Source organism: Austrofundulus limnaeus, unplaced genomic scaffold (assembly GCF_001266775.1).
Source record: "Austrofundulus limnaeus strain Quisiro unplaced genomic scaffold, Austrofundulus_limnaeus-1.0 Scaffold51, whole genome shotgun sequence".
In the NCBI taxonomy this organism is placed as follows: Eukaryota; Metazoa; Chordata; class Actinopteri; order Cyprinodontiformes; family Rivulidae; genus Austrofundulus; species Austrofundulus limnaeus.
In genome coordinates, this window is record NW_013952453.1 from 1065311 (window position 1) to 1077452 (window position 12142).

The 12142-nt window shown below is 35.8% G+C and overlaps 1 protein-coding gene across 1 annotated transcript in view; it reads right to left on the reverse strand.

Moving 5' to 3' along the window:
* necab3 (N-terminal EF-hand calcium binding protein 3) overlaps positions 1–12142 on the reverse strand; it is a gene marked incomplete in the record, with an annotated part of 45547 nt that overhangs the window by 19532 nt on the left and 13873 nt on the right. The window contains 3 exon segments of the mRNA XM_014008608.1: positions 912–1009; positions 1860–1885; positions 4491–4599. Of these exon segments, the coding sequence (XP_013864062.1) occupies positions 912–1009; positions 1860–1885; positions 4491–4599 (233 nt within the window).

Genomic DNA, 12142 nt, shown 5'->3' on the forward strand with positions numbered 1-12142 from the left:
ACTTATGGAGACCTGAGAAAAAAATGTTGGGCCTCCAGAACTTATGAATTAATGAATGAATAAACAAATAAACAAATCCATATTAAATTTAAAGCCATTAAGAATATGCAAAATAGTAGTTTTTTCCTCTTTAAATTAAGACACAGTGTTAAATCTTGTATAAAATGTGTTCAACGGTTCTGTTAAATGAAGTGATCTTGCTGCAGCAGCCTCATACTTGCACAAGTTAGAGGTTATTAAAAATCCGATTCTCAGCTTGAATGTTTACTTTTTTTAAAAAAATGTCATAAGTAAGGTATAATCCAGATGTCTGAAGTGGAAACAATTCTTTGGAGGTTGAATTATAATGAACTGAGCACAATCAGGAGCTGCTGGACCCTTTGAAGAGAGGTGGACAGATTGTATTGGAGCCACCGGCTGTAATACTAATCAGCATCTTTGTCCATCTGCAGCAGACGGAGCAGCAGTTTCAGCAGCAGGGAGCACGAGAGATGCTGGGCTGCAGGGAGGAAACAGAGATCTGAAAATGTTCCCCGGAAATACCAAAAAATAGGCTTTTAGTCACATTAATGTGGCTTTAATTTGTTAATAAATTAATAAATGATAATGCAGGGATTGTGTGGTCATTTTAAGACAACTCATTAAGTTGTCATTTTTAAAAACATTTTAGTAGCACTAAATTTTCATCACTGGGAATACTGATTAAACACATTTATCATAAAAAATGATAATTTTCTGTAGAACTGGGATATAACACCACCCAGAAGTTTTGTACTTGTTGGACTTCTTTGTGGCTTTCTTTAATTCCCACAAACACAGCTTAGGACAAAGTTTATTTTAGATTAAGTCAAACAGTTCACAACACACCTTTTCAAAGGAAAACTAGCATCACTATTCTTCCAAAGTCTTACCTGTTTGGTTTTATCCATCGCTTTCAAAATGGCAATATTCAGGCTCTCCAGAGCCGAAAGAACATTTAGATATTCCCCGAGGTGCTGAGAAAAGTAATCTTAATAGGGGGAAAAAAAGACTGTAAGTTACACTGAAAACTCATCCATGCTGCATTGATGGATCCCAATAAAATCAAATCTTGATAAGTGAGATTATCTTCCAAACAAAGAGCTATAACTGCTTTTATTTATCAGCAGACTGAGGTGGAAGTATTAGATTTTAATGAAATTTCAATCTAATGGAGAAACACATCAGAGGTTGATAAATCCACTTAGAGTCCTTCAACTTTCATATTTATACTTTACTGAATTCAATATTGGCATTATAGGATACTTTGTTAACGGAACAGAGCTCCATGAATGATACATGTTCAGAGACCTGAGATGAAAAAAAAAAAAACATTCTGCTGTGGAAAACTGACAACTTTTTTGTGTGTCAAATGGAAAAGAAGCCATTCCCATTTGATCAATTATGCAAAGGTTTTATTCTGGGCAAAGCTGGTATTTACCAGTCTGTGACCCAATTTACTTTATTCAGGACATCTGACTTATTCAGATCATCTGATTGAATCAACAGGGCTGGCGTGTTTTTTTTTTTTTCATTTCTAGTGCATTATAGCATGATCAAACCCTCCAAACTCTCCAAATGTCTTCCTCCTAGCGATGAAAATAGACTAATTTGACACTAATGTTGTATCTGTAAACATCAAGAGACCACTAGAACTGGGATGGGTAAGCATAGCATACATTGCAAATATTGAACCAGCTTCCTCTTTGCAAAATAAACAGTGTCTGCTTCTTGACACCATCTCAAGCACCGATGCCTGTGAGATTGCCAAAAAAATGCCCTGCAGGAATTCATGTTTTTGACACATCACATTAAATCAAACAAAGCAGTCTTCCACCAACCTGATAGCTTGTCAGTGTCCAGATTGCTGCAGGGCAGAACACAAGAGGAGATAAATGAGGAAAGTTAATTAGGGAGATTCAAAGACGAGCTGCTCTTCATTTCTGCTTGAGAGATCCTTTTGGCTTTTATCAGCCAGACTAGTGTGGTAACATCCAGAGGAGGACACACACACAAAACTGCAGCCCTGAAACCTTAAAGACCAATTATATTTCTGTCCACACGGGCTATTCACTGGGGAAAATCAGTTAGTTGCTTTAGTAGTCACTATAGTTAGTCAACCTTATGTAACAGCTTTTTGTATCACATTTTGAACAGCTCCCTTATTATATAAAAAAGCTTCCCATTTTCTTTAAAGGAGACATATGCTTTTAAATATTTTCCTTTTTTTCTAATAAAGCTCAGGTGTAGGTGTAGGAAGCAACAAACAAAGCATCCACTGTTCATTAAGTCTTCCCATCTCCGTAGCAGGCTTCCAACACAATTAGCTATTTTAATCCTATAATCATGTTGATTCCAAAGGTTAATCAGAGGTTCTTCCAATTATTACTTTCTGGAAGTGTTATTAAAATCTATGGAATAAGATTTTTTGCTAAAGACAAAAATTAATAAATAAATGAAATACATTAATATTAATTTGCCCTTGTTGAAAGAGTCGTTTCTGCAGTTGAACTCCATGATTCTCACAATGGACTGATGCATAAACAGTGCACATGCTTTTGCATGACAGTTCTCATAATGGTTGCTTTATAGGTCAAAAAGAAAAAAATAGTAGGTCCTCTGGATGGGTTCTTCTTTAGTGAAACNAGTTTCAGGTGAACTCAGCCTTATAAGCACTGCCTCCACATAGACAAACAGGTTAGTCACATGCAAAAGAGGGCCATCACCTAACAATAGGCTTGATTAGCTCTATTGTTCATAGAGGGTCATGTGCCCCATCACCTGACTTATTGGTTTGGATGCTGTGGTTCTTGTCGTGTTTTGTGTATGTAGTGAATGCAGACGGGGCTCAACGTCCCCTTGTCCCCCGTCTTTTTTCCTCCGCTTTGTGTTGTGTCAAACCAACATTCTTCTCCATCAAGGATGAGAACATCTTCTTCCCTGAAAGAGTGACCGAGCAGACAAACCCAAACTGGATTCCAGCCAACAACCAGCTGAAAATGAAGACCCTAAACCCAGACCCAAACCAGTCGTCATTCCATATGTGGCGGGAGTTTCAGAGAAACCAAGAGGTTTATTCTCCAAACACGACGTCCCAGTGGCTTTCAAACCCCAAAAAACATTGCAACAAAGATTAGTTCACCCCAAAGATCCAGTTCCCAGGCAAAAACAGAGTAATATAGTATATGCTGTTAAGTGTCAGGAGGACTGTGATCAGTCACACGTTGAGGAAACAAAACAGCCACTGTTCAAAAGAATGAGCCAGCACAGACGAGCTACATCGTTGGGTCAGGACTCTGCAGTTTACACTCATCTACAGGCCAGCGGTCACTCTTTCAGGAATGAAGATGTTCTTATCCTTGATAGAGAGGAACGGTGGTTTGAGAAAGGAGTAAAGGAAGCCATCTTTGTGAAGAAAAAATGTCCATCATTAAACAGAGGTGGAGGCCTTCGTGTCCAGTTGTCCTCCTCCTACATCGCTGTTATTYCAAGTATGACTCAGCCCCCTGTGAGCAAAAGGTGTGAATCAGGGCCCCAATGATACCAACACAAAGAGGGAAAGAGAGACAAAAACAAGGGGACTTTGAGCCCCGCCTGCATTCACTACATACACGACACGACACCTAAGAACCACAGCATCCAAACCAATAAGTCAGGTGATGGGGCACATGACCCTCTATGAACAATAGAGCTAATCAAGCCTATTGTTAGGCGATGGCCCTCTTTTGCATGTGACTAACCTGTTTGTCCATGTGGAGGCAGTGTTTATAAGGCTGAGTTCACCTGAAACTCATCAGACTGAAGAGGTCTCTTGGAGGAGAGATGAAACTTTTCACTAAAGAAGAACCCATCCAGAGGACCTACTTATTTTTTTCTTTTTGATTTTTTTCTACCTGGATTACTGAGATGCATCAGGACATGTTGCTTTATAGGTTTTCTCTGAGCTTACGCACACAATTTTACAGCTGAAGCTGAACACCTTGTTTAGAATTCCAGTGTTACAAAGAGGTGAGCAAAGAGAAAAGTCACTAAAATGGTCTCATGAATGCAAATTTTGAAACAACCAGGGAAAATAAAGAAAACTGGCTCATGAAAAAGAATGAAAACTTAAATCCGCCGCCTCCTGTTTGACCCAACAGGGGAGAAAAAGCTTATTTTTTCCCCTCCACGGCTGTGGTGAGTTAACTGTTCTCTGCAGAGACTGATTCCTGCACCCACCCTCGGGCTGATTTCTTTGATTGCAATTTCAGAGGAGTGAGTTTTTGATGTGGCTGTTGAGGTTATAATTATTTTTAAGTTCAGATAGTTGAGGCTGTTTTTAGTTCATCCAGCTGGAGTTTAGCTTCTGGGTTTTTTATTTTTACTGAAAAAGTTCCTCAAACTGTGAGATATCATAGCCTCTGACTACTGATTTGCTGATAAATATACCAATTCATCTTCTTTATCAAAGATATCAAATTACAGAAACTCACTTATTCTGTCGGTTATCTATGGAGAAGAAGAGCTCCTGCAGCTCCTCAGTAGTCAGGATTCCATCAGCAAAGTAGGCGTTGAACTCGTCAAATGACAACTTTCCATCGTCTGAAAAGAAAAGAAGAAGGTACAGGCTTTTATTTTGGTCCAAAAAGAATAGCAACCTGCAGTGTTTCACCAGTGTCACACGTTATAATAGGGCTCATTTTTCAGCTCGATTCACCATCTGAGTTGCAGGCGAGTCGGCAATATCTTTTCGTTCCAGCTATTCTGTTGAGTCATCTGTGTTGCACAACTGGCCTTGAATTTTCACTTATTTATTTATTTTTGTGATCATATAAGTTGCCAAGTTTCAGGAAACCAGTTAGTTAATTAGGAAAGAATAATTCAGTCCTTAGGATTTAGGCTGGTTGCAAAACATGCTGTTTATACACACATACACAAAAACAGTATAACCTCTTTGGCAGTGAGCGATAATAATACAATATGGATGTATGGATGGATGGATGGATGGATGGATGGATGGATGGATGGATGGATGGATGGATGGATGGATGGATGGATGGATGGATGGATGGATGGAACAGAAAAAATAAAATAAAGAAAACACTGGGTGGCTTCTTGGAATTATTTTGCACTCAGCTAGTTAATTGTGAACAAAGCTTGTTGTGGCAGACACTGAGCAGGAAAAATCAATGGCAGAAGATGAATAGTCAGGTTGTCATCAGTGCAGAAGAGCTTTTTTATGAGCACAACATCAATCTATCTTCAAGCAAACGTAACAAGCCTGCCAGGAAAAAAGAAAAACTATGAAGTGTTTTCATCCTTATGAAATGGAACAGGTGAACAGACTGTGTCCAAAGCAAACCTGCCTGAACTGCTGACAGCCTCTCAGGCAATCAGAGGTTTGCTGACAGAGGTCAGGGATTTAGTCATGCAGCTGAAGAACAAATCAAAACTATCAGTGATAAGACAAGAGAGGACACTGAACAGACAAGCAGTGTCCCCAATGATAAAATGATCAAATGAGAATCTGACACATTGAAACTCCAAAGGTTTCAATGATCTTAGTTCTACTTTTTATTATCAGGCACTTTACAAACCAATTAACCAATATTTAATTTTATAGAAAAATGTTGTTTTCATGCTACCTTTCCTAAATTGTATTCCTTTTTTGTGTTGTAATATGTGAACTTGTATTTTTTTTTAAATTTGAACCAGTAAAAATGCTGACAAACTGTTGGTTTAATGATCCCTGTCCATGCAAGTACAAGCTAGGATGACAGTGATTTAATACGCCAGATAGTTCCTGTTAGCTGACTTTGCAGAGCTAAAAACTGAAGGGCAAGCTTGAGGACCATCTGTTTAACTGAAACCTCTTTGTCACTTCTCATCACTACCTCTGACTAACGTGTCTGTCAAATTGAAACTATTTTTCAGCTTTAAAATGATACCATTTAATAGTCATGATATTCCCTGAAGACATGGGCTATGTTGTTAGAAATTATTATTGAATTCTTCTAGTGTGTGGTAGGGTTCACCCTTTCTTCTTGTTTCTTTTAGTTCCTTATTTCTTGATACCATCTGTATTGTGGATTATGGATTATGAAACCAAAGATCCTCACACATGTCTCTCCTCACAATGTCATATTTGGAAAAGATTGCTATATTTGGAGTGCCAAAACAGACAGACAGCTTGATTCTCCAGAGTGACAGTACTCAACTTGATGGACAAATGATGAACACGGGCGCCCATGACAGTGCTGAGTTTTATGTCCTCATCATAAACAGGGATGATTTTTTTTAAATCTCATTTATTGAATATATGTGACCTATCACATCGAAACGAGGATTAAGTCCAAAAGTGGTATATGGAGAAATAGGCAAACATAGTGTTTTGACTTAAATGTTAACAAAAATTGCATTTTGTCAAAATATAATACAATAGCATTTAAAAGACTGTCTGAAATATAATAATGAAACAAAATTTTGAAGCACTTTTTTTGAGCAGTAGCAACAAAAAAAAACTGATTTTGAGGAAAAACGCCTTAAAATTTAGAGATTTTCCCTGTGAGTTAGCAAAGTTTTGTTTCTTTTTAGCTGGGAAATCTCAATATTCAAATATAATTTGTGGTTTCCTCTTCATAAGGACATCAAAAATTCCTCATTAAAATGACATAAAATTAGGATTCAGGCCAAATATTTATGTTTTATTGTAACCAACGAGACAAATTAGGTCATATATATGGATTTAATTAAGATATCAGAATGATCCAGGTGTCAAAATGTAGCTTTTAAAGCCAAGAATCTGAAAATGTAATTGGGTCGTTTTGACCAAATTTGACTTAATCCTCATTTCAATATGATAGGTCACATATAGTTATTTTTTTATTTGTAATGTGACAAACACAGCAGCACTATCATGATTATCACTGCAGTTGTTCTCCTAAATAGTGGAGCATTTCTGCTGAATTAACTACATAACAGCAGCAGTGGGTTAAGATAGAACGAAGTGCAATTAATTAAAAAAATGTAACTTTGCAGTTTCAGCTGCTGATAGTAGGGTTTGGATAGGTCAGACTGCAAAGATGTAGAAAACAAGAAAAAAGCTGACACCAAAGCACTTGTCCACAGCATTATCCAATACTGTCCTGTTTGTTTGGGAGCAGGTTGAACTTTGCTTTTGTCTGTTTTTTTTTTTTTTAATTCAGACATTTTTTTAATTCCATTTGCACCAACCAAAACTCTTCTGACAGTTTTTGTCGGTGTGGAGTTGTAGGAATGTGAGGACACACAAAGAGAGTGTGTAATAAATGCAACGCTTTGTTGCAAGAGGGGGACATGCCTGTTAAGTGTTATCCTGAAGGACAATTTATCATTTATGATGTACGGCTGCATTTTTTATTTATCACCTACCCTTACTGGTTGCATAGTTGAACTGTTTTGTTGGATTAAAGCAGAGCTTTTGAACTGTGGATTCAGAAGGTAAAGTGGGGTCAGCTGATAAAAGGGAAGCGTTCAGGGAAATTCCAGTGACTAATGGGATAATCAGGGGTACTCAAACTTTTTAGCTACAAACCAACAAAACAGCCACAACAGAGACTTGAGACTAAAAGTGTTTAAATTATACAATCAGTTCTAATAAAACATTTAGACAACCATGTAATTACAAAAAAAAAAAAGAGTTTCAATAACCATTCTGTATCCAGTTTGCTAGTTTATCTAACAATTATGGGTAAAATATGCTTTTAGAATATTTGTCTGTTGAGATTGTTTTGCACGAAAACAGACAATTTCTGATGCCTAATGTCAGATTCTGAAATAAAACATCGTTTTCTATTCTTGCACAATTCTTTATATTATATTTTTATTAGTAGTAGTTGTATCATGGCTAATCATTGTTAGTTTTGTTTTGTGTGTGCTATCTATACACTGATAAAACAAAATTTTGGGGTGTAGTAACATTCATTTAATTGTTCTTTTTAAGTTTTACAAAAAAATTCAAAATCTCTAAACTACTAGAATTTACTAAATAAACAATACACATTAAATTATATATTAATATTACTGCACAAAAAAAGTAAATGCTAATATTATTTTACCAGTAATATTGAAGTGCTTTTTCTGAACAGCACATAAACATGAATATATTAAGTAAATTCTACTCTTCTGGGCTAAAACTGAGGGCACATGCACACAAAGGCTGCTGTTCCTCATTCCCTCGCTTCACTTTTCAAGGAGAGGACAAGACATGGTCYAAATAAAACATAAGTTGTCTGGTTTCTTTTGCTTGAATACATTTGTTGGTGTGCAATGGTTTGATGGCATAATGTAGCTGGTGAATGTTAGCAGTGCAAGCTCAGACTGGCTGTTTGTCATGTGACTGCAGTGGAGGATTGTGGGTAGGATTCATGTTTGTTGTTGTTAAATCGTTTTGGGGAATTGGTTAACATTGTTCTTTCAGCGATTAGTCTGTTGTGTTACTCTAATTTGTGTTCATTATTTGTTAACTTGTGTTAAACCGTTCAGCAGAAGTAACCATAAGTTAGAGTGGTAGTCATTAATAAGACCTGTGAGTTTCCCTTTGTTTGTGTTGTTCATGAAGAAGAATCCAATAAAGGTTCTTCAAAACTGCCACCTGGTGGTGAAATCTTGAACTACAACAAAAGCTACACCTCTCTGTAGCTGTGAGGTGTCATGATAATATTGTGCTTGATGCATGTGCACTATTATAATGAACTTGAAAGATTTACTTGAAAAATCCTTGTAACAATTTGCAAGACTTTTGTTAAGTTAATTTAAATGCTACAAATTCAAGTAATATTTACTCATTATCTAGTAAAAGTTACTAAGAATATAATTAACGATTCGTAAAATTTACCTGATTTATTCACAAATCTTTATCTATATTCTTAGTAACTTTACTAGATAATAATGAGTAAATATTACTTGAATTTGTTGCATTTAAATTTACTTAATAAACGTTAGTGCACATTGTTATGAGGATTTTTTCAAGTAAATTTTACAAGTTATTTTTTTCAATGTAGTTGGAAAAGTAACTAGTGTGCGAACCTCTGCACTGATGCTGCTGTGACACCTGAATTTTCCCTCTGTGGGACAATAAAGGCTATTTCTATTTCTATTCTATTCTATTCTATTCTATTCTATTCTATTCTATTCTATTCTATTCTTTCTAGAATACTCCTTTTATGTTGAAATGTGCTTTTAGAACATTTGCACTTCTTTGTTTTCTGGAGACAATTGGCTGAACTGAAAAAAAATTGATGCTCCTTAAAATTAAGTTGGGCAAAAGCATTTTTCAAGTGCAGACAAAAAGAGTACAGTAGATTTGATTTTGACTTTCATCCTCTTCAAATTCTGTTTGGGCTGCTGAAGCATCCTAAATGCCAGTTGATGCTTATAAAAAGAAAACCATTCATGTCTGGCCACCTAACACATAAACTGCCTGAAAAAGATCTCCTGTTCCAAAAACACTTCATTTAAAAGCCTGGCCTTGATTTTAACACAAAATTAATCTGATTTTTCAGTAGCCATTACATGCTCACATTCTAAGTACAAAACAAGCTGGTCTTAAGGTGATAGTTTTTAATCATAGTCAAACTGTCAATATGAGCCTGTAAGCCTGAGTCAGTAAAGCCAATATTTTGTTCACAGTTACAAAACAAAGAAATTGCAAAGATCATTAAAAATAAACCGACTGGCATTTTTAAATGTATATGGATGTTTTTTATACAGTGTCTTGAGATGACCTTTGTTGTGTATTGATTAAAAATGGTCTAAAACTTAGAGTAAACAAGAACCAAAATGAGAAAGTGAGGATGTCCTGAAAAGTGGGTCACAAAGTAGGCCACATTCATATTTCTCCAAAGGGTAGTCCCAATACAGAACCTCCTAAGTGGTTTATAAATTCCCCACGAACGTATCGCAGCTTTATCAACCAGCGTCACAAAGAAAGATGGTTCTGGTTTCTTCTCAGTAAGCCACCACTGTGTACTCCAGCTATTACTGATGCTGGTATTCTTAGCAGCAATGTCCTACTTGAGATGTGTTCCACCAGCCCATCTGTGAGGAGTTCTAGCTGGCTTTTATTTTCCATTTCCTCAGTGACGACTGCATGCTGCTTTTAGACCACATATAGTGCTTCTATTCTGCACTTCAGTGACGGTTAGAAGCTGACTGGCCATTTTTCCTCATATTGGAGCAGATGTCAGGACAGAGGAAGGTTCATTAAAAACCAAAAAAGAAAAGCAGAAAATTATAGTTTTTTTTACACACCAAATATTGAAGCTGGTTAAAATATTCAATTAGTTTGCTGATCTGAGACCATTTAGTATGGAAGCGTAGAGCTGCCACATGACATGAAATAATTTTGAAACTGGATTTCGTTATAACGAGAAAACTATCTTGTAAAAACAAGAAAACTATCTTGTTATATCAAAATAACCATCTCGTTATAACATGTTGTGGTTTCTTCTGCTTTGTCACTTTCATGGAAGTTTATTGCCTGGATGTTGTGATGGAGAACACAACTGAGTCTCACTATGCCTTTTTATGAAGAAGAAATCTGAAAGAGGAACACATTTCTAGACTAAAAAGTGACAAGTTAGTACTGAATAATATTTTTGAAATAATAGGGGCCAAGTTCAGATTAGAGAGTGAGTATTATTAAGTGCTGCTAGCTGCAACATCTGAGCACAAACCCAAATAGTTCTGTTCATTTTTTTTATATAGTGGTTCAGTAAAAAGGCATTTAGTAAGACTCAGTCGGGTTCTCCATCACGCCATCCAGGCAATAAACTTCCGTGAAAGTGACAAACCAGAAGAAATCATAACATGTTATAACGAGATGGTTATCTTGGTATAACAAGATATTTTCTTGTTTTTACAAGATAGTTTTCTCCTTTTTACAAGATAGTTTTCCCGTTATAACGAGACAGTTTTCTCATTATAACGAGATAGTTTTCTCGTTATAACTATATCCAGTTCAAAAATAATTTCATGTCAAGTGGAAGCTCTACGCTTCCGTAATTTAGAGAAAGTTAACTGTGGGAAAATTAGGCCCGCTAATGATCCCACATTTTCTGTTCGTAGTAGTTGTCATTTAAGGCAAAATAACAAGAGTGCAGCATGAAAACTTTATGAAATGTTAACTCAAGCTGAGTTCCATTAAATATCTTGCATTTACAGGGCTGTCATTTATATCTTTGAAAACTGTGTAGTTTTTAGGTCTACAAATTAGGTGGCGAGACCTTTCATCTTTATTGTCATCCTCACAGGAGCAGGATTAATAAGGGAGCTAACTCATCATGTAAAATAATTTAGTTTGATTAAAATAATTTTCATGCTGAGGCACACAGCACCATCTGTTAATATCTAATCAAAAGCCTAGAGATTATGTAAAGTTTACTTAAAGTAAGCAAGTATAGTCAGCAAATTCTAAAGTCAAGGCATTTCAGTTGTTCTGATTCTACAGTACCCATTTCATTTCCATACAGGATTTCTGTTGTCAAACTAGTAAAGATCAAATAACCCAAATAATCCAGTTTTAATTTTGCATTTTAATATTATAAAGTTGCCACTTTTCTCACCCCACTTAGTTACAGATCTCATACTTCCAAAGCCTGGTTTTATGAGAGGCCCTATAGGCCAAAATTCAAACTTGCTCTCACATTTACTATCAAACTCTCTCACATTTACTTTCAAACTCTCTCACATTTACTATCAAACTCTCTTACACTTATTATCAAACTCTCTCACATTTACTATCAAACTCTCTCACATCAAGTTTAACTTTTGCACACTTGAACAAAACGTAAACAAATTAAGCAAATATTCAAGGATCGGAAAAAAAATCCAATTATTACTATCCTTGAGTTTTTTTTTTTTGTTATTGTTTGTTTGTTTTTAGCTACATGTAAATAAGTGAAGTTCTTGTTTTATTTTTTTCTGAACTTACGTTTTGAATGCCAAAACAAAGAAACCACGACTGCTTTATAATACATATTTCAGACAGTGAGGTTAAATTAAAGAGAAATAAAAATGTTCAAATATACAATGACACTGGACATTGGTCAACCAACTGCATTTGTGTAAGAAAGTAAAATGAGAACTAAAAAGAATATATATATAT